Genomic DNA, 23,705 nt, shown 5'->3' with positions numbered 1-23,705 from the left:
ATGCTGGCAGCCATACCCTGTTTTCAGAGGTGTGCTTTCTGGCGTATGTGTCATTCCATAACCCACCATATACTGGAGCAAGGACTGCGGGATCTTGAATATGTATTTGATCTTGAGAATGCGTATACAAATAATGGGGATCAAAGTACTACTACGTCTGCACATACGTTGACTTGGGAGATCAGAAAAATCTCCACCTATAACTCACCAGGCAAGATACTGAGATTCGAATTCAGGACCTTCGGACTGAAAGTCTGTTTCTCTAATCACTTTGTCTATTACATCAACAGCATGCTCAATTCTGGGTATGAGTCAGCCATGGACCTAAAAAGCCACACATTTTTGCCTGATGGTTTAAACCTGTATCATCCTAATCATCAATACGTGACATTAACAGGATCTTAATCACTTTGCCATGCTGGGTGTCAATTCTCTAATTCTCTACAGCAAGTCTTGACAAATACAAGAAAAAGGGAAAAAGAAATATACTGCAAGCATGTGAATAAATCTGAACAAACCACCTATTTTCATAAACTTTATTGAAGACTCAAACACAGTGCACAAGCTTAAACAAAATATGAAAATAATGTACTGTATGTATGACTATGGCAGAGACAGGACATCATGAAACAAACAAAAAACAAAAAAACAACAACAAAAAAAAACAAAAAAAAAATCGACTGGCACAAGACAAAAGCACACTTTCCAACAATCGATTTTGTGTACTGCCTTCAAAGATAGCTCATGTTCCAGTATTACTATGGACTTTAGCAAACATAATAATTGAAACAGTATTCCACCTTCAAAACAGCTAAGGTAGCAGGATTATTGTGGACTTAATCAAACACAACAATTAGTATGGTATACTGCCTTACTCAACAAAATTTAGAATTGAACAAAATTTAAAGTACACTGCTTTGAAAAACTAAAAAAACTAAATAAAAATTATCGAAGATTGACACAAGTAACTCCTGTAGAATAAAATACCTTATTTCATTTATAACATCAGAACTCAATGAACATGTAAAAAAAACAGCATACACATGAAATTACAACAAACAAAATAAATATATTTTTTAAAAATTGGGAGGATCAAGGAAATATATCACAATGCTGATTATCTGTATCTTTCAAGCTTCTGTCTCAACAGTCTTTACATCAAAAACAATATGAAAAGCAAAGCTCTTTCATATTTCAATCTGTTTAGTTGTTAACTTTTCCCACAACAAAATCCTGTTTAAAAATTATTAGGACAATCCAGACTAATACTAAGAGGCGGGGAAGAAGGGGGGGGGGGAGAGAAAGAGAAGAGGAATGGACCCAGAGACAAAGAGGGAGAGAGAGAGAGAGAGAGACAGTGAGAGAGGAGATACAGTGTGAGAGAGAGATCCACATTATCATTAAAAACTTAAAGAACTGAATCACACAAAAAAGAAGAAAGAACAACACTAAAGTAGACATGTGATTCAAATTTCTTTCAAATTCATTAGCTGTTCACTGTAATAGCCTGCCTTGTTAGACATCACATTATACTCATGTATTGGTCAAGCATTTGCAGTATTTAAGTAGATTGTTATTCCCAAAAAGAAACAAACAAGCAAGCAAATGAATATAAAAAGCAAAGAATGTAGAAGAAAACAAAACAAGATTAAAGAAAATGCTACATCAATAGTTATAATTCTTTCTTTCAATGAAAGAAAATACAAACTCAAATGTTATAATTCTTTCCTTCAAACAGACAAAGCACCACAAAAGCAAAACCACTAGCCACTTCCAGCCACACTTATTATCCAGATTCAATTTCAAACCACATCTTTAGCGTATTATCTTTCCTTCATATATACAGAACACAATAAACAGACAAACACACATATTCATAAACTAACTCACATAGACACACACACATACACATCCACACACACAAAAAAACATGCCAATAGATAGCCAAGCAAATGTTACTAACAAAAGCAAAGCAGAACCATACCCATGAATAAACACTGACAGATGAACACTTTTTTTTTTTTTTACCCTAGTAATAAATATCACTCTATTCCAGGGTTGGAAAGCAAGGTGCATGTACACAGGCATTCACAAATATGTATGTACACAGACATACACAAGGACACACAAACACAGAGAGAAGCCAAATGGCAGAAGCATGTACATGCATCTTTTTCTCAATGATCAGATGCAACAATTAATGTTATTTATATGAATCAGTTTGATGCCAGTTGGAACCAAAATGCATCTGTGGTTGTGGGGCAGGCTCCCATGTTTTCACCATGAATCTGACCAAAGTTACAGTCACTTTGTGTGTTTTTATTTTCGGAAGTCCTTCATGAATTTGCTAGGAACCTGGGCTGTTAGAAATAGAAAGCTCAGGCCATATCAACCTGGGGCTTCCAAATATCACAGATGGATTGTCACATAATTACTTTTCAATTGACATTGAATATCCATTAAATTGTTTCAACTATCAAAATGATTGAAGACTATCTTCTCTAATGACAGCTCCATGAGCAACTGAAAATGAAAAGATAGAAAAAATCTGAGGATCAAAATTCTCAAAGTCAGGTGGTAGGTTGTATGGGGAAGAAGACACCAAAATCAAACACTTCAAATACGTTTATCTATATAATTTGTCATCCACTGTTCTGTCACTTATAGTGACTTTCCTTAAAATATGTTCCAATGAAGTATTTTCCACTGTACATGCATATGCAAAAATATGCAAATATAGATTAATGCAAATGTACATTCATGTGAATATGTACTGTGTAAAAGCGTACAAGCATGCATCACATAAGCATGTGTGTGTGTGCATACTACTTTGTTTGATGACAAAATTCTTCATGAATAAAATTTACTTATATGGATATATATATATATATATATGGACATACACATATATATATATATATATATATATATATATATATATATATATACCCAGTTTGAAGTTAATAATACATGCAGTAATAAGAGCAGATCAAAATGAGAAGGAAATCAGGGACAGGAGAGAAAGAGGGATTAAGGAAGAGAGAGGGAAAGACACTGATAGTGACACAGTTAGACAGAAAGGTAGAGAAAGAGAGAGACAGATTGTTGCAAACTGTGAAATCATAATATGTATTTAAAACAAAATTCATTAATATATCAGTGAATCTTTCTTTCGTCAAATCACAAAGTTTAATAATTATGAACAGCAGAATTAAGTATGGTTATCACACTGTTGATAAAAGCCAATACAACATCACAATCATGATGGTGCTAAGCTATTAAACAGCTTCTGTTCTTCTTGATCTGTGTGTGTATGAACATGTGTACGTGTGTGTGTGGGTGCATGCATGTGTGTGTGTGTGTGTTTGTGTGTGTGTGTGTACATGCATTTTCACTCTGATTCCATATAACTACACCTGCATCCAGTACGCTGACAGTCATGCATACCACCACACTGCAGGCTGGAAGACAAGATTATCCAAATTTCAGTAAATGTCAGTCTACTGTCAGCTGAAGAATCTTTACAGACATAACAAATCATCAAACAGAGAGACACAGTTCATACGAAAGAACAAAGAGCAACAGCAAGGACACGCAAAGTCAGATGTGGATGCACACTCTCTCACACTTACAAAACACGAACAGTTAAACAGACACATTATAGCAATTTGAACAGATATACACACATACAGCAAACTTGTTCACACAACAGAAGATTGCACTTCAACTTTCCAAAAGACTGACAACGTCTGTGATGTTTTACCACTTCACATGACCAAACACTTGATAACCTATCCGACGTTTGCCAAAGTCCTTCAACAAGACCACCTCTGACAGTGTGTGCTTCATGTTCCCTGTCCATCGTTGGCCGCTCTTGCCGCACGGGCCTCCACAATCTGTCGGTACACGATACTGATGTAGATGGCAAGGAGCAGGACGATGAACACATCATCCAAGAACCCAAGGATGCCGAACGCTGCCTCTGGGATAATGTCCAGAGGGGAGATGAAGTAGACAAAGGCTGCGATGACACAAATCACCACTCGCACACGGAACATGAAAATGAGGCCACCGACAGTGAAAAACTCGTTCCAAGCGTGACGAAGAAGGGTGGGTAGATCCCTGATATAGTCCATGTACTGCAACAACAACAAACAAACATCACATAAGAAGCAACAGAATTTGAAGCACAAATCTGAAGCAACAGAATGTGATGCACAAATCATCAAATGAAAGATTCTATTTGACAATAACATTTTTCAGTGTTCATTTTATTTTCTTTCAAAAATTTGTCTTTTCTTATTAACTGTGAACTTTTTACTTTCTTCAAAATTTCTTCTTTTCTTATTTTCTCAATCTTCCTTCCACAGTTTCAAGTCATACTATGATGTGGTGAATAAGTGAAACCTGACTTCCTCTGTCCGGAAAAGTCACAGAGACAAAGAAGTGAGGGAAGGGATGGTGAAGGGGGTGGGGGAGGATAAACATCACAAGGTAACTCACTGGTCTTGGCTCCCCAGAAAACCTGCGGTTGTAGCCATTGATCTCTCCGAGAATGCGGACACTTTCATCTGATCTCTCTGCTATTTCAGCCTCCGAGAAGCTGGGCAACAGCAACGTCACCTGAAAAATTCACCCATCATCATGTAGCCTTTCTTTGTCTGCTGTTTCTCCTCTCTCCCTCTCTCTTTGAGCATGTGTGAGAAAGTCAGTCAGTCAGTGAATGAATGAGAGTGAGTGTGTGTGTGTGTGTTTTATGTGTGTGTGTGTGTATGAGTGCGTGCGCTTGCATGCATGCGTACGTGTGTGTGTGTGAAGAGAGGAGGGAGAAGGGGGGGAGCATGCATGCACACTTGTGCAAATATGTGTGCACGTATGTGTGTGTATGAGACAGTGTGTGTATGTATGAGAGAGAGAGAGAGAGAGAGAGAGAGAGAGAGAGAGAGAGAGAGAGAGAGAGAGAGAAGAGACTGTGTGTGTAAGTGTGTCTCAGAGAGAGACAGTGTGAGCTGAGTGAGGTTGAAACTTTTCATCTTCATAATGAGCAGACACTAACACAAAGTTATATAACTTGCACTCCTTGTGCAAAACAAGATAACAAAAGAATACTCTTAAAGTTAAACTAATAATAAGGTTTTTCTTTGTTTCAGCTCTTTCTTTTCTTTTTTCTTGTTGTTGAGTTTTTTGTTGTTGTTGTGGGCCATGGGTTTTTTTTTTTTTTTGCTGCCACATTGATTTACAGTTTCAGTGGCACTACCCTTATTCCTGAGCTATCCACCCAAAGTTCCCCATGCACAGCTGTGCCCAGGCTTATTAACAGCATTCTCTGGAGTCCACAGTCCATAGAAACCTGCAAATGTTAGGTCGTCATCAGGTCACACACCACAGAGACAATGTTCTGCTGCTGAGTGAACTTGGTGGTGTTCAGACTTCAGTAGCGCTTGTTCTGATTCAACATATGCAGGACACCACCTTCTTCTAAGCTTTTCCTGTTACTGTCACATGCCATTTTGTGACCATGCTCTTAAATTTCAATGGGGATCATGCTGTCACCATGGCCTTGCCCTTAACTCACTCAGTATGGCCAGTCCTCTCTTCTCCTCTACACAGACCCTTCGGATGTCCAGTGGGTGTCTGAATGACCCAACCTTTAGCTTCCGTCATCAGAACTGTGGTATTCTTTGTCAACATTCACGTCTTCAGTATAAGAGCCTTCCGCTTGCAATATTTTGATGATGGTAATTGGGGAGAAACGCTGTTAACGTCGTCTCTTTCGCCGTTCGTATGGAGAGAGTTAAACAAAGTGTGATGAAAACTGTGCGTAAGACATGACCCTATTCAGCTTTTTCTATTTTGCCAAATAATGACCTTGACCTTTGATCTGTTACCCTGCTTACCACATCAACATAGATGGACTTCCTCAAAAGGACTTTTGCATAACTTACTTCCTTTCCAGTTTGGTTCTAATAACACTTGTAATTGCTGAGAAAATGCCAACAATAAGGTTTCCCATGGACACTCACAAATACACACACACGGACAGACAGATGCACAGACAACTGACACTGGGTGATTACATAAATTCAAGTTGTTAGCACTTCTTTCCATTGTCAGCTCCATCCGTCTGGAATAGTTTACCTCACGATATTCGCCACTCTCCCTCATTTAAATCTTTTAAAATCTTTTTGAAAACGCCTATGCACAGACCTTCCATCCCTTTCAAATGACATTCAGTTATAAGCAATGCAAACTGTGTGTGTGTGTGTGTGTGTGTGTGTGTGTGTGTGTGTGTGTGTGTGTGTGTGAGATTTAGCAATGTAATAGTTTTCTAATAAGCATAGTCTTTGAATATGTTTTATGCTTTTGTACATTACATCTATTTCTTTTTTTTCTTTTTCCTTTTGTAAGTTATTGCACGTGTGTGTATGTGTTTAATGTTTATCACTTTGAGCTACCTTTATGGGAGGAAAGCGCTCAACAAGTATCCAGTATTATTATCATTATTAAATTGTGTTAAGTGTGCATGTCTCTTTAAAACGGTTTAAAAATGCTCTGAACTGATCAAACTCTTTCAAGGAGATGGAGGTTCATGCACTCATCCCACAATGGTCACCACTCACATGAGAACTTAAGAACTGTAATCATTTGGTGAGAAAAAGCCATGTTAGATTTTATAACTGAATTTCAAAAAAGTTTAATTACAACTCTCTATATATGTGTTTTTCCCAACTGTCATTTTGTGTGCGCCCTTACATGTGCATGCATGCGGATGTGTTTCTGTCATGGTACTGACCCAAACAACGTAACTCCATCCAATTCTGCACACATACCCTGCTGACGCCCAAGCCCCTCACACATACACCACACACACACACACACACACATCAGTACACCTTCCTACCTGAGTTCGGCATGATGGACAAGGCACTGCACCAAGCCAGTTCTGATGCTGCCAGTAGGTGATGATACACAGACCTGGTCAGGAAACATGACAGAAATCAGTGAACAGTCGATCAGTGCCAATGAATGGCCCCACTGCACACTCTCACAGGTCCTTCACATGTATCAAAATAGAATATCTATGATTTCCTTCAGCCTTGTCCTATCTTCAAGTTTTATTGAGCACAATAAATTACCTGCTGTAATATAGGACAAAAATATTAGATCACTGACTGTGACCTGGATGAAAGATATTGTCTAAGATTATTGTGAAAACAAAAACCTGACCAAAAAAGAGGCACAGCCCTCAAGTTTAACTCTCCTTCAAGTTCAAGACTCAAATTACATCATAAAACTTAAAACACAAAACAAAAACAAAAACAAAAAAAACCCCACTAAAACCTCAGTACCTGTTTATTATTATTATTATTATCATTATTTTTATTGTAAACGTATCATCAAGAAGTAATGAACTTTTAACAGTAAACTTCAGTAAAAATAAACAGCAGTGCACAAACATGAACACACTTGTGGCATCCATAACAACTCCATCATCTACTTACCACAGTACAAATGACCACAGTTTGTTTCCACAGCATAGGCAGCTTCCCCGAGGCAGATGGGACAGACTAGGGGACCACTGGTTTGGCTACGAGTTCGAGAACTGGCTCGTCCTGCTGGTTGGCTGTTGGTACTGGTGTTGCTGTGCTGCTGACGAAGACGCACACGTGTGGACTCCACGTTGGCAGCGCTGTCTGGGTGAATGACAGGTTCTTGCCTTTGCCTGCAAAAATGCCGGTAAAGCCTGGAAAAAACTAAATGCATATATTTGTATTTGTATTTCTTTTTGTCACAACAGATTTCTCCGTGTGAAATCGGGCTGCTCTCCCCATGGAGAGCACGTCGCTACACTACAGCGCCACCCATATCCATATATAAAGTGTTAAATACATACATAGAGAGAGAGAGACAGACAGACACACACACACAGAAAGAGAGAGAGACAGAGAGAGAGAGAGAGAGAGAGAGAGAGAGACACACACACACACAGCCACAAATTTCCACCAATATTTCTTTCGTAATATATATATTATATAGATACTAATTTTATTATGTGGTCACACAGACACAAATTTCCATCAATAATTATTTACAAATTTTTTTCTACCAATGGAATAAGTCAGTAAGACATTGATTTTATGTGGTCACACATAAAAACACACGCAGACTTACTTAGTACTTGAGGTTGCACAAACACACACATAGAAAATACAATTACAAATGCATACAGTGATACACACATAATTTTCAACATAATTATCTGAACTTTGCATAAGCTTTTTTTTTCTCTTAATATTACACTATTCACATCAAATTAACCTACAAATAAATATAATTCACTCACACACACACACACACACACACACACATTGATTTTTAATTCTAACACAGACTGACACAGGTGTGGATGCTTCAGCCATTTTTTTTAGCAGCTTTTTGGGGAGAAAAGGAGAAAAACTGAAAGACATGGTCAGGTTTGTGCTTATAAATGTTGATCTGGAGAATGGAGAAATAGGGAAGAAATTATATGCTGTCACTACTGGTTATACAAGTTGTATACAGCACATTTAAGACGTGGATTCATAAAAAACAACAACAGAACATTTGATAAACTGACAACTGCCCATCCCTTTTATTCTAAAAACAGTCAAAAACAGATTTAAGTATTCCATACAAGGAGAACGCATACAGAAGAGGTAGTGAAAACAAAATAAGAAAAAGGTAATCTGAAAACTATCTAACCTTTCCCAGGAGCAGGGAAAGACATGACAAGTCAAAGTGGAATGCACAAGATCACAAAAAATGAATAGGCAAAAGAAAAAAAAAAGAAAGGGAAGAAAGCCACATCAGATCAGGAAAATAAACTAGGGTTATTACAAGCATAGTTTAACTTAGTTTATGTACACATGTTAGTTGTTATAATGACTCTCAGACTATCATCTCCATCTGAGTATTGCAACCTTTAACTAAAGGTACTACTAAAGTAAATGTGTATTTTCATTAAATTTCGAATTGAAATGTCATGAATCATGAGAAGATTAAAGATCTAATTTCCTGCCATTCCAATAAAGACTGGTCTTTTTCTTCCCTGGCTTTGTGTTTAGAAGTGAGTGAATTAGTGTATTAGTAGAAAATTCCAGTCTTTCTGACAATGGTTAGGGGGGGTGGGGGGGGGGGAGGGGCAGTGGCATTGCTCAGCACTCACCAAAAATAAACAACAAAAAACAACAACAAACAAACAAACAAATCAAACAGGTGGGGCTGGAGTTTGGACTGATTGGAACTTACATGACGAGGCCAAAGAGAAAAGTGTTTTTCCCTAACTATCATGAAAGAATTATTGCGATGACAAAATATAGAGTCCAAATTTGCACATTTACGAAGTGATCGAGTGGATCAACACCTGACATTAGTAGTAGTAGTAGTAGTAGTAGTGTAGGGACTGGCATTTAACTCCCTAGGCCTCAAGGCCTTTTTTATGTCTCCTTCAATATCGGTCTCCTTTTATTTGTGAGATACATAGATATTTTCTTTTACATGTACTGTAAATCACTCGTCAAAGTCAATAAATTTTTCTTTTAAACTGATGTTCACGTCAAGGAGATTTTTGAACACATTAGTATTTTGTGCAAGTTTAGTTTTGATAGGCAGTGCATTCCATATTTGTGCAATTCTATTAGCTAATGAATTTTTCCTTAGGTTAGTATTGCAGTGCTCTTTATAAATTTTCATCATTGAATTTCTTGTACTCTCATTATCTGACATTCTAAAAATATTATTCACACTGACTTCATTATAGCAATTTAACATTTTGTATGTTTCTATTAAATCCCTTCTTAGCCTTCTACCCTTTAATGAATGCAGATTTAAGTATATAAGTCTCTGTTGACAACTCATAGATTTGCATTCTTTTATTAGTTTTAATAACTTAGTTGCCCTATCTATAGCTATAGATTGTCTCTTGAGGTATGGGTGCCACACAATATTACCATATTCCACTTGTGATCTAACCAATGCTTTATACAGTTTAAGAAATATATCTTCATCAAAATAGGTAAATGTTCTCTTAATTATTCCTATCATCTGGTTGGCTTTATTTATTATATTCTGTATATATATGTCAAATGATAGTTTATTATCAAATATTATGCCACGGTTTTTCTTACTTTGACATTTTTCAATGTCCTGTGTGGTGTCTTCTATTATCATATGGTATTTGTTTTCTGGATTTTTTTTCCCAGGTGCATTACTCTACACTTTGATATGTTAAAATATAGATTCCATCTATCAGTCCAGTCCTGTAACTTATATAAGTCATTATGGAGTGTAGTAGTATTTTGTGCATGCCATAAGTTTAGTATCATCAGCAAATATTTTGCATTTGCTTTCTATACTTTCAGGAAGGTCATTTATGTGTATTGTAAAAAACACTGGGCCAAGTATGCTACCTTGTGGTATACCACTAACAAAATTTTCATTTGTTGACATTTTTTCTCCAATTCTAACTACCTGTGTTCTTTCTGACAAGAATTTTTTTGTCCACTTCAGTATGCTTCCAGTAATAGCATATGAAGCTAATTTTAATAAAAGTCTTTGATGTTGTACAGTGTCAAATGCTTTTCTTTGTCTAAATAAATTATGTCTACAGGTTTTCGCATATCTATTATTTTTGTGAGATCTTCAATTACTTCTAGGAGCTGTGTTGTACATGATTTTCTCTGTCTAAAACCATGTTGACAGTCTGCATACAGATTGTTTGTTGTCATGTGTGATAATATAGTATCCCTGATAAAGGACTAAAAAATCTTACACACAATACAAGTCAAGCTCACTGGTCTGTAGTTTCCTGGTTCATGCTTTGACCCTTTTTTATATATAACTGTTACCTCAGCCATTTTCCAATCTTTCGGTAGACAAGCATATTCAAGTGATTTATTATAAATCATACTCAAAGGAAGAGCTAACTCTCTGCTCAATTCCTTTAATATTCTTTAGGGTATTTTGTCTCGTCCTTGTGCTTTGTAAGGGTCTAAGGCATGCAACTTCTTTTCTACTGCCAATGGAGTGACTCTTAAGTCACAAATATTAACGTTTCCCGACCTGGAGCTTTCTCCAAGGTCAGGTAAATTTGTCAAAGTCTCTTTAGTATACACACTTGCAAAGAATTTATTAAGTGTTTCTGCTTTTTCTAGATCGTTTTCTGCTAAGCTTCCATCTTCTTTTTTCAGTACACCTATTCCTGTACTAAGTTTTGTTTTTTCTTGCACATATTTCCAAAATATTTTAGGACTTTGTTTACATTTTTTTGCAAAATTTCTTTCATAATCTTTTTTTAAAATTTTTTTTAAAGCTTTTTTAATGATTATGCAGCATTTATTCCTTTCTTTAATGTAGCATAGACAGGAGTGACCTGACTTAGTTCTTAAGAAACGCTTATACAATTTATATTTCTTTCTGATGATTCTCATTATTTTATTGTTCATCCATGAGGGTTTATTTTTTTCTCCTGTCTATTTGACACTTTTGATATATATTCATAGTTTTGTGAAGTATAGTCTTTTAGTCATTCCACCACTGGTTCACGTCTTTTCCATCCCAATCCCTTGATGCCCAGTCCACTTTATTTATCATTTCTCTCATTCCATTATTCCTTTTTAAAATCAAATTTATGCTTTTTTCTGCTTTTTCCTTCACCAATGAAATGTGGAACAGAAAAACCAACATATTCTGGTCACTCTTTCCCAGGTGGTTGATATCTGATACTAAATTGTTTTCATTTTCTATTACCTATCCACAATACTGGGTTTTTGACCTGGTTTAGTTCTTGTTGGTTTTGACACCTTTTGTATCAGGAACGCATCAAGTAAGCATTCAATGAATTTACTGTCTGAAGGGCCTGTCCAAGTACCATCCCGCTGTATAGCTGGATAATTAAGTACCATCCCGCTGTATAGCTGGATAATTAAGATCTCCCATAGTACAAACTTTGTTGAATTTTGTTATTTCTTTGGACTATAAAGTTCAAATAATCTTTCTGTGTTTTGTTCTGATGAACGTGGACTTTTGTATATACACCCCATCATAACTCTCTCATCATTCGCACTTTCAAATTTGCACCATACACTTTCTTCAATTAGTTCAAAAGTAAAATTTGTTAATGTAGGACATTCTTGCGCTTTTAATGATTTGTGTACATACAGGGCCACACCTCTCTTTTCACTGGCATTAGTAAATATATTATAATTTGGGATATTACAGCGCACTTTAATACTGATTCTATTGTTCTGGTTTTTTGGAATTGTTTCTGTGTTTCCAATAACATGCGGTTTTATTTCACCTACTCTCATCTTGAGTTCCTCTATCTTACTGGAGAGGCTATCTACATTACTATATAAGAGAACACAATCATAGGAAATTTGAAAGTCTTTAAAATTTTTTACAGTCTGATTTACATTGTCAGGTTGCAGTCACTAGTCATCTGTCTTGGTCTGTTTTTCATTCACCTTGTCAGACAATGTCTGATCCTCTTTTTGACTATTTGGCCATTTCTGATAATTAAATCCTTTTCCCCTTTGTCCATTCTTTCTTTTTCATCTGTCAGTACATGCTTGAATTGTTGTCTTTCTATTGGTGTCATGTCACTGTTTATGTACACCCTTTTCTTTGGATCACTGATTCCCTGATTTGTCATTGTTGCTTTTTTCACGATTTCTTTTTTTCTACTTTCTGTGGTCACAGTCACTTTCAACAGTCTAGCTCTGTTCCCCCCTTGTTTTCCCAACCTGATTGGGTTTGTCAGTTCCCTTTTATCCACTGTCACTTGGCATTTTCCCATTATTTCATGATTTCATCCATGTCATATTCTTTCCTTTCTTCTGCACTAGTCTTGTCACTTTCTTTCAGATTGACAATCACAATGTTGTTTTTTCTCTTCTCTTTTTTGGTCTCTTTCTGCGAGGACTTCTGTCAGTTTTCCATCCACAATTTCTTCCATTTTCTTCTCCTGTTTTCCCCCCACCCCCTCCCGCCCCCCAATTTCTTTCTCTATTGCTTCGAGGCTTTGGGAAAACACTGTCATCACTCTGTCTATTTTTGTTTCCAGTCTGGTTACAATCTGGATTTTGAACAAAAACTAACCTGTTAAAAACGTATGCCAACATTGGGATCACCACACCAACAAATGCCGCAGCTCCAAATAACACCTCGTTCCCGATTCCCTCTATTAATCCCGTCTTGACGGGTAAAGTACCCGACATTTTCAAAGAAAGCTTGCCGTTGTTTTAACCGCTGTTCTGCTACTATCCGATATTTCCGTCATTACAACGTGTCGGCAACAAGTTTGTTGTTACATTAAGAACGACTGTCTGCCATATGTCGTACCTTATTTTCGCTTCGAAATGTTGACGGTGTATCTAAAATACCATTTTATGTGGATTATAATCAACGAAATATGACTTTTAATCTTAATATTGGCATAGACAGGAAATAGAAAATCACAAGAAACTTTAAAAGAAAATTCGGAGCCAGATTGTAAAGTCGCAAAAGCGGAATCAGTCTGCGCAACGCCCAGTTCGTCTGTCTTCAGGAAAGAAAATATTTCAGAAATTCTGCATGATTTCACGTTTCATTTGATCTTTTGAGACCTTCATGTATCACGTTGAGTAGCTGCTTTGCCATGGAACCCGACAGGGAACAGATATGTTACAGTCTTATCTCCTGGGTAAGTAGAACACACTCAGACTGACCCATACCAGTGGAAAAAATACCTGTGTCACAGTGGGAGATGACTTCACCGTGGCACTTTCGTAGCCCTGCCCAGTTCCTTTCGTATGCAATAGACGCACCAAAAGCAAATTATATGCCATGTAGCTTTAAACTAGTAACTGGATATATAGAGGTATTTTCTCCGCCTCGTACACAGTCATATTCACACTGAAACCAGTTATGGAAGACTACGAAACAGTATTTTATGCATTATCCTATTTATCTTGTAGTTAATCCAAATGATCAAGCATCAGCTCCCAGCAAGCTGCATGCGACTATCACCATGGATATTGCACGCGTAAAATTAATCTTCAAAGTTTGAAGCTCTTCTAGAACATGTGAATGAAATGTGGATAGACTGCTAAAAACAAAAAAATTTAAATAACAGTGTCGCACTCCGGTAAGACTTAGGTTGGAAGGAGAAATTCAAGCCTACTAGTAGTACTAGATTCAGAAACTTGCCATCATAAAAGACACAATTTCAAAACTAAATGTTTGTAAGCAATGAAAAGAGAGAGAGGGAGAGAAGTCAACATGCTTTACCCAGTATCTCACGGTGCTGCATCAACATGAGTACATCCCATCCAGAGTATAAGCCCAAACAATCATTTATATGAAATTTATGAATGTATCCCAGTTTTGATTGACCTTGCCCAATCTTTGGAGAAAGAGTTTGCCATGCTTCCTCTTGGATAATACTGGTTGCACTGCCTGCTTAGTCAAGGGTGGAAATTGATTTTTCCTTTTTCCCAGATGAACATATGCCCTGATTTTGATTTTTAATACCTTAGTTGAATCACATTAAGTGTACATATATTATATATGGGTGGATTATAGAGACTGAAACATGCCCATGACAATAATGATAATAATGGCCTTAGCAATGACCAGAGTAATTTAACTACATGTCTTTTTGAACAGGTAGTGGAAAACAACTTCAAAATAAAATGTTGTTATTTTGATATTTCAGAATGTTACAAATTAGTAATATTAGATTGAATAATATGAAAGTAGAGGACAATTTTAACAAATAATTCGTGACTTTATGAAACACGTTTCAGTTGACCATGTCACAACTGTTCTTTTGTCATTTATAGCACATATATTGTTTAAGGATGAACACAACTTACAGTGTAGTTGTGTTCCCATTCTCAGCTGGACTACCAGAAGAGAAATGATAGTTTGAAGACTTCTTGGAGTTGCCAGTGAATAGAATGTGCTGTACTACCACTTTTTTTTTCTTGATGAAGATAAATCCCAAATTTAAGCAAGAAATGAAGACTATGACCTGACTTTAGATAATGAAATATGTTAAATTATTATGTTTTTTAAAATTATTATTATAATCAGGAAAATATTTTGCAAAAAATAGGAAAAGAAAAGAATTGATAATGGTTTGTAATCAACAGTTGAACTTCCACCTTAAGTTTGGGAATTCGAAAAGATGCAGATTAGATCGATATGTGCACGCACAGCATGAGTGGTCAGTTTCAGTAGCTCAAGGAGGCGTCACTGCGTTCGAACAAATCCATATACGCAACACCACATCTGCCAAGAGTGGTCAGCTCAGCTGTATCAACTCAAGCAATATCAAAGGAGCTTTGACAGTTCACTTTGTTTGGTATGATAAGTTATCTCTTGAATCGGCAAATGCAGTTTTGATGCAATCTACCACTTGACCTAATTGTTGAATAGAATAAACATGATTGTGCAGGAAAATGAGTTGTTTGGTATGATAAGTTATCTCCTGAATCAGCAAATGCAGTTTTGATGCAATCTACCACTTGACCTGATTGTTGAATAGAATAAACATGATTGTGCAGGAAAACGAGTGTGGGTAAAGACCTGTTTTTGTCATTATAAAATTACTTTGCAAATAATGAAATATTTATATCCTTAAAGGAACAATTGTGGGTTATTCAAATATGAAAAAGACAGCCACTCATTATGTCAGACTCTCTGTGACCAGAGCTTTGTTCCCTTTGAACTTGACAAATTAATAATTAGTGTTTGGCAGCACCACTCTGTGCTGGTTGTAATTTGATGTGGTACATTTTTTCTCATGATTCTTTAGCAACATCAGATCACAGGCTTGAACACTTGAAGAATGATGCTATGAATTATAACGTTCATTATGTTTTAGCTGCAGACGTTTGAACTGGATGCACCCCATGATTCACCAGCAGATCTCAGTGATGGAATTGCCATTGCACAAGCCTTGCAGCAAATGTAAGCTGTTAATGAGGGTTTGATTTGTTGTTGTAAAGTATCCCAGTTATTGTGAGTTACAGTCTTGGGGAAGTGTGTCTTGTGTTTTCTGTTTCATTCTCTTCCACTTGAATGATTTGACTTCCTTCTTTGGTTATTGTGACTCTTTTTTTTTTCTTTTTTTTATAATGTAAAATATGTTTGCCTAGTTTCATCATCTTAGAACTATGGGATAGTTTCTTTTCAAGAAAGTGAAACCTTGCCGTTTACTGATCATTAGGAAATCTAAGTAAGTAACTGAAATAAAACAATTTCAAACAATGAGCATGTAATTTTCTGTACTTTTGCTTTTTTTCTCTCTCTTTCTATTGAGTATGAGGAGAGTGAAGCTCAATGAAGCCTGACTATAGGCAATGAAATATATTATTTTTAGTTATTATGGGTTTTGTTTCTTTGTTTAATTAAATTCCTGCAACAGCCTTAGCTCTGTGGCAGCATAATACAGAATGATACTGGATTGAAGATATTAATTATACTGTTTCTTTCTTTAGAATTCTGTCAGTATTGGTTGAACTTGAATGCTGTTGGTTGACAATGTCATTTGAATGCTGTTGTAAAATTTGCATCATCATTGTTGAGACTGTTGCTTTTCACACTGTATGAACATTATTTTGCACTTAAATGCAGCCATAAACATGCAGCCAAGTATGATTTGTTTTGATTTTCAGAGCCCCTGAATATTTCAGCCAAACATGGATGAACAAAATCAAAACAGAAGATGTTGGCAACTGGCGGTTGAAGGTTTGTCTGACCTGTGTTTGTGTATGTGTATGTGCTATTTACCGTTTATGTATGATGTGTTTATGAGTCTGCATGCTGATTTACAAATTATATAGTCAATTTTTGTTTTTACTGTCCTCTTTTGAGGTATTATGTGTATGTGAATACATGTAAACGTGTGTGTGTGTCTGTGCACGTGCCCACAACAAGTGTGTGTGTGTGTGTGTGTGTGTGTGTGTGTGTGTGTTTCTTTTATCAGTTGGTATGAAGCATGCAGTTTTGCTGATCTAGGCTGACTGGAAAAATTACAGTGTGCTTTTTATTATGTGGAGTAAATTAATGTCAAAGTCAGGGTAAAATGTGTAACAAGTTTTCTTTACCAGATGTGTTTTCATACAGTTCATGATCTCCAAGTAAGATGGTTTGGGTGTGGAAAGGTAAGATACCTTTGGAGTTATTGGCAGTCTATGCGCAGGTTTTTTGTTGTTGTTGTTTTTGAAAAAGAAAAGTTATCTTCTATTTCACTCGAACATGAATTTTCCCTTTTCATTTAATTCATCATTGCTGATATTTTTTTCTTCAGGTGACCAATTTGAAGAAAATAGTAAAGGGCATTCTGGAATACAACTTGGAGGTATGTACTATAGCACTTAAGCTAACTGCTTCCTTGTTGTAAACTTTTTATTTTATTTTAGCTCCAGACTGGCCATCAGTTTTTGCAGAAGTCTGATGGAAATATGGATCATATTGATATACTTGTAAACATGCATACGCACGCACGCACGCATGCACACACACACACACACACACACATACATACATACATACATACATGTATACACACACATGCAAACGCAGTATACACACACGCACATGCACACAAACACACACACACAACACAAGCATGCACACACACACACACGCATGCACGCACACACATGCACATGCACATACACACAACACAAGCATGCACATGTGCAAATGCACACACACACACACACACACAGATGTGCTCATTTCTGCTGAATGTTGAAAAGAGCTTTTTTTTTCAAATTCTGATTTGATCTCCTATTCTTTCAATTTTTTTTCTACTTTTACCAGCGTCAAGATGGCTTGTGAAGTAGTTATGAACTGACTTAGCTGTGAATAATTCTTTCTGTTCTATCACCAGGTGCTGGGTGTACAGATTCAAGGGTTTCAAATGCCAGACTTCAATGCCATCGGTAGGCAGCTCTGCATCTGTGTGCATGCTTGCATGCATTTGTGTTGTGCTGTGCTGGGTTGTATCGTGTGTGTGTATTCTTTCTGTGTGTGTGTGTGTGTGTGTGTGTGGTTTAGTATCTCTGTGTCCGTCTCTTTGTGTGATGACCAAAGCTAACAACTGTTGACATGATGTGTTAGGGGTTAGTACCTCTGTCTCTGTCTCTTTGTTTGACTACCATAGCTAATGACTGTTGTGTTAGGGGTTAGTGTCTCTGTCTCTGTCTCTTGGTGTGACTACCATAGCTAATGACTGTTGTGTTAGGGGTTAGTGTCTCTGTCTCTGTATCTTGGTGTGACTACCTTAGCTAATGACAGTTCTGTAGAGGTTAGTATCTCTGTCTGTCTCTTTGTGTGACTACCATAGCTAACAACTGTTGTGTTAGGGGTTAGTATCTCTGTGTCTGTCTCTTGGTGTGACTACCATAGCTAACGATTAGGGGTTAGTGCCTCTGTGTCTGTCTCTTGGTGTGACTACCATAGCTAACGATTAGGGGTTAGTGTCTCTGTGTCTGTCTCTTGGTGTGACTACCACAGCTAACGATTAGGGGTTAGTGTCTCTGTGTCTGTCTCTTGGTGTGATGACCACAGCTTATGACTGTTGTGTTAGGGGTTAGTATCTTTGTCTCTGTCTCTTGGTGTGACTACCGTAGCTGATGACTGTTGTGTGGTGGGTGAATATTTCTTTCTTGGTATGACTGGCATAGCTGACAACTGTTGTATAAGGGAAGAATATTTCTTTTTTAGTGTGACTACCTTAGCTGACTACACTTGTGTAGAGGGGTGAATATTTCTTTTTTAGTGTGATTACCATAGCCGACAACTGTTGTGTTGGGGGGTGAATATTTCTTTCTTGGTGTGACTACCATAGCTAACAACTGTTGTGTAGGTGGTGAATATTTCTTTCTGGGTGTGACTGCCATAGCTGACGACTTGTGTTAGGGGTTAGTATCTCTTTCTCTTGGTATGACTACCATAGCTGATGACGGTCATGTTTGGGGTTAGTATCTGTCTCTTGGTGTGACTACCACAGCTGATGACAGTTGTGTTAGTGGTTAGTATCTGTCTCTTGGTGTGACTACCACAGCCGATGACGATCATGTTAGGGGTTAGTATCTGTCTCTTGGTGTGACTGCCACAGCTGATGATGGTTGTGTTAGGGGTTAGTATCTGTCTCTTGATGTGGCTACCACAGCTGATGACGGTTGCCTTAGGGGTTAGTATCTGTCTCTAGTATCTGTCTCTTGGTGTGACTACCATAGCTGATGACGGTTGTGTTAGGGGTTAATATCTGTCTCTTGGTGTGACTACCATAGCTGATGACGGTTGCCTTAGGGGTTAGTATCTGTCTCTTGATGTGGCTACCACAGCTGATGACGGTCGTGTTAGGGGTTAGTATCTGTCTCTTGGTATGACTACTACAGCTGATGACGGTCGTGTTAGGGGTTAGTATCTGTCTCTTGGTGTGACTACCACAGCTGATGACGGTCGTGTTAGGGGTTAGTATCTGTCTCTTGGTGTGACTACCACAGCTGATGACAGTTGTGTTAGGGGTTAGTATCTGTCTCTTGGTGTGACTACCACAGCTGATGACAGTTGTGTTAGGGGTTAGTATCTGTCTCTTGGTGTGACTACCACAGCTGATGACGGTTGTGTTAGGGGTTAGTATCTGTCTCTTGGTGTGACTACCACAGCTGAGGACTGTTGTGCAGGGGAGTACAATGACCCGGTGGAGGTGGGGCGGCTCCTACAGCTGGTGCTGGGCGTGGCTGTGAACTGTGAGAACAAGCAGGACCACATCCAGCGCATCATGGGCATGGGGGAGTCCGTGCAGCAGACCATCAAGAACGCCATTCAGGAGGTTGGTCCACACACACACACACACAGACGCGGGACACACACTCACACACATGCAGGCACACATAAACACACATATGCAGACTCACATAAACACATACACATGCAGACACCCACACAGACACCCACACAGACACACACACACAACATAAACACAAAGGCGCACGCGCGCGCGCACACACACACACACACACACACACACACACGCACACACACACACACACACACACACTCACACACACACACTCACACACACACACTCACACACACTCACACACACACACACACACACACACACACACTCACACACACATTCACATGCACACCTGCAGGCACACACACACACACACACACACACACACACACACACACACACATGGAGACACACACACACACACACACACACACACACACACACACATTGCATTCTGAATATAGCCCTACATGGCCGGTTGGACTATAACCAACAATGTCAGGGTGTGTGGTGGGTTGGGTGTTCACTTGAAGGTTGCTTTTTGGTTCATTCATCGTGAATTGTACAACAGTTGGCAATGTTCGGTCCTGTTGACTGTAAAGAAAGAAAAATTGAGTTTTGTTTGAATGCGCAACAGTACATGAACATACATGTCCCAGGACTTTAGGCATGCGTGTGTGTGTGAGAATAGCAAATAGGCAGTGGGTAGTCACGCATGGCTGTTTCAGTGCACCACACACGTGCACAAGCATGTAGATGTTAACACGGACTTGCACATTTCTCCTTGACAATTTTTTTTTTCTTCTTTTATTTCAGTTGATGAACAAGGAGACTTCCACGGGTGATGAAATCGACACAGAGCTTCATGACCAGGTACTGTGATTACAGATACAGAGTTTAGAACTCTAGTATTAGACTTTAAATTCTAACTAGGTGTGTCACATTTGTCCCTCAGTGCCTGAGACAAATAGACAAAGATGTTTTGCAAGACAAAGGTATTTTGCAGCTTAATGATTGATTTTGCCTGCAAAAAAAAAAAAAAAAAAAAAAAAATTCTGGGTTTACATACATGTCACAGACACCCAGTATAAAAACAACAGGCTTTTCACTGCCCATTTTAGTGTTTTGTTCTTGTGATGTTAGTGTAGTGTAAGAAGGCTCTTCCTCCACTGCTTTCCTGAATGGTTAGCCCTGTTGGCCATACCTCCTGAAGTGAGTGTTGACGTTAAACCTGGATGTACCTGACAGACGTTCATAGTTCTGTGTCTGCAGTTTTGAATTCAGTCATCTACCGTTTGCTAAATGTTCATTGTGCAGAATGAGCTGTTGAATAAGTGTACTGTGGTTAAAGAACCTCTTACATGTTTTCAAACGTAACAGACATAAAATTTGGACATTTTGTGTACTGTGGTTAAGAACCTTCTTACATGTTTTCAAACATAACAGACATAAAATTTGGACATTTTATAGTAATAATGTTTTTTGATCCATTAACAAGACCTTTATTTCGTTTTTAACCATTAATCCCACACTTAAAGTTGAAACTAAACCTGCAAATTAATAAAGCAAAAGAGAACATGTCTCCCAATGTATAAGCATTTAGTATTGAATGTCAGATGCCTGTTTACTATATTAATTTTGTTAGGTTTGATCTCATTGAAGCACTCAAGTTTGTCTTGCAGCTGAAGAAGACAGTGGAGGAGCTGAATGCTGCCTTGGAAGCCAAAGAGGAACTGATGCAGCGATGCCACGAGTTAGACATGCAGGTCAGTTACACTTCAGTATATGTGACAGAGACATCAGATATTCTTGTGGTGAAAAATTTAAAGGAAGAGGTCCTGGAGATGATTTTCAAGAATTTAGCTTGTGTATTTAAGTCTGTGCATGTGTGTGTGTGTGTGTGTGTGTGTGTGTGTGTGATTTCTCCATGTGTGTGTGTGTGATTTCTCCATGTGTGTGTGTGTGTGATTTCTCCATGTGTGTGTGTGTGTGATTTCTCCATGTGTGTGTGTGTGTGTGTGTGTGTGTGTGAGATTTCTCCATGTGTGTGTGTGTGTGTGTGTGTGATTTCTCCATGTGTGTGTGTGTGATTTCTCCATGTGTGTGTGTGTGTATGTGATTTCTCCATGTGTGTGTGTGTGTGTGTGATTTCTCCATATGTGTGTGTGTGTGTGTGTGTGTGTGTGTGTGTGATTTCTCCATGTTTGTGTGTGTGATTTCTCCATGTGTGTGTGTGTGTGTGTGTGTGATTTCTCCATGTGTGTGTGTGTGTGTGTGATTTCTCCATGTGTGTGTGTGTGTGATTTCTCCATGTTTGTGTGTGTGATTTCTCCATGTGTGTGTGTGTGTGTGATTTCTCCATGTGTGTGTGTGATTTCTCAATGTGTGTGTGTGTGATTTCTCCATGTGTGTGTGTGTGTGTGTGTGATTTCTCCATGTTTGTGTGTGTGATTTCTCCATGTGTGTGTGTGATTTCTCCATGTGTGTGTGTGATTGCTCCATGTTTGTGTGTGTGATTTCTCCATGTGTGTGTGTGATTTCTCCATGTGTGTGTGTGTGTTGATTTCTCTATGTGTGTGTGTGTGTTGATTTCTCCATGTGTGTGTGTGTGTGTGATTTCTCCATGTGTGTGTGTGTGTGTGATTTCTCCATGTGTGTGTGTGATTTCTCCATGTTTGTGTGTGTGATTTCTCCATGTGTGTGTGTGTGTGTGTGATTTCTCCATGTGTGTGTGTGTGTGTGTGTGTGATTTCTCCATGTGTGTGTGTGTGTGTGTGTGATTTCTCCATGTGTGTGTGTGTGTTATTTCTCCATGACTGACCCTCTGGCTCCCCCCTCTGTCTTGCTTTTCCTCCCAAGATATGACTGACCCTGTTGACACGGTTGTGTTGGCGTGTGTTGCAGGTGACCTCTCTCCAAGAGGAGAAGACCTCACTGACTGCTGAGAATGACAGACTGCAGGACAGACTTCAGCAGGCAGAAAATGTGGATGACCCCAGGTAACACGACGCATTTTCCTTGAAAACATGTGTGTTAGGTGTGTGTGTGTGTGTGTGTGTGTGTGTGTGTGTGCGTGTGTGTGCACATGCTTGTCAGAAAGGGGGAGTGTGTGTGTGTACATAAGTGTGAGAAATAGAATGAGTGTGTGTGTCAGTGATTGTGAATGAGAGTGTGTATATGTGTGTATGAATGTATGTTGTTGTTGTCTTCAGTTTAACGTCTTTCCACTTGAATATTAGACGGAAAAATAAACACACAAAAAAACAAAAAAAAAACAACCCAAAAAACCTTGGGGGTAGGGCCTGTGAGAGGGAGAGGGGTAAAAGTGTGTGTATGTGTGGAGGGTGAATAGGGAAAGACAACGCTAGGAAAAATGGAAACGTTATAAACGCCAACATCAAACAACTATAACATCTATAACAAATGTCCTATAGGACTATGCAGCAAACCTTCTGCAATAACAAATAACATATTGGAATTGTTAATAACACATTCAAAAGAACTTTTGGTGAAGTCTGGCAAAAAACATTTTAGATTCTGACATTCGAATATTACATGGTTGCTAGAAATATGTTCTCCACATATGCATCTGACATCTGAATTATACCAGGAAAACGGCAAAGCTTTAAACCATAGTGTAATTAATGTTCAACAACCGGGAACTATCAATCAGTCAAATACATACAGTAATTCAATAAGATTAAGGCAGATTCAGACATTATCAAACAGGATAAAACTGAACGCTTTTATAACAAAGTTCAGCAAAGATGAATGTATGTGTTTGTGTGTGTGTGTGTGCGAGTGCGTGCGCATGCATTTAGATACCATGCGTGTGTGTGTGTATGTGCACACATTTAAATAC

The 23,705-nt window shown here is 38.1% G+C and overlaps 2 protein-coding genes across 3 annotated transcripts in view; one reads left to right on the top strand and one right to left on the bottom strand.

Annotated features, from left to right (window-relative positions):
- Nucleotides 1-521: 521 nt before the first annotated feature.
- On the bottom strand, nt 522-13,355 carry LOC143279725 (E3 ubiquitin-protein ligase RNF170-like). Its single transcript, XM_076583846.1, has 5 exons — nt 13,138-13,355; nt 7,503-7,723; nt 6,902-6,975; nt 4,504-4,623; nt 522-4,139 (listed from the first exon to the last, which is right to left on the bottom strand). Exons 1-5 carry the CDS (start codon nt 13,254-13,256, stop codon nt 3,846-3,848), a joined length of 828 nt encoding a protein of 275 aa, XP_076439961.1. The 5' UTR covers nt 13,257-13,355; the 3' UTR covers nt 522-3,845.
- A 199-nt stretch (nt 13,356-13,554) lies between these two features.
- LOC143279723 (protein Hook homolog 3-like) overlaps nt 13,555-23,705 on the top strand; it is a 38,179-nt gene continuing 28,028 nt past the window's right edge. For both annotated transcript variants that reach the window (XM_076583843.1, XM_076583844.1), the window contains exons 1-9: nt 13,555-13,720; nt 15,908-15,993; nt 16,701-16,773; nt 17,336-17,386; nt 17,924-17,975; nt 19,725-19,873; nt 20,660-20,716; nt 21,526-21,609; nt 22,748-22,842. In XM_076583843.1, the coding sequence (XP_076439958.1) occupies nt 13,676-13,720; nt 15,908-15,993; nt 16,701-16,773; nt 17,336-17,386; nt 17,924-17,975; nt 19,725-19,873; nt 20,660-20,716; nt 21,526-21,609; nt 22,748-22,842 (692 nt within the window). In that variant the 5' untranslated portion in view covers nt 13,555-13,675. The remainder of the gene's footprint in view (nt 13,721-15,907; nt 15,994-16,700; nt 16,774-17,335; nt 17,387-17,923; nt 17,976-19,724; nt 19,874-20,659; nt 20,717-21,525; nt 21,610-22,747; nt 22,843-23,705) is intronic.

This window comes from Babylonia areolata, chromosome 3, assembly GCF_041734735.1.
Source record: "Babylonia areolata isolate BAREFJ2019XMU chromosome 3, ASM4173473v1, whole genome shotgun sequence".
NCBI lineage: Eukaryota > Metazoa > Mollusca > Gastropoda > Neogastropoda > Buccinidae > Babylonia > Babylonia areolata.
This window is presented reverse-complemented; position numbering and strand designations above follow the sequence as displayed.

Coding starts and splice junctions, on each gene's coding strand:
- LOC143279725 (XM_076583846.1), bottom strand. CDS start 13,256: ATGTCGGGTACTTTACCCGTCAAGACGGGATTAATAGAGGGAATCGGG. Junction 7,724..13,137: donor TTGGCATACGTTTTTAACAG/GTTAGTTTTTGT, acceptor GCATTTTTGCAG/GCAAAGGCAAGAACCTGTCA. Junction 4,624..6,901: donor GTCCATCATGCCGAACTCAG/GTAGGAAGGTGT, acceptor TGAATTTTTCAG/GTGACGTTGCTGTTGCCCAG.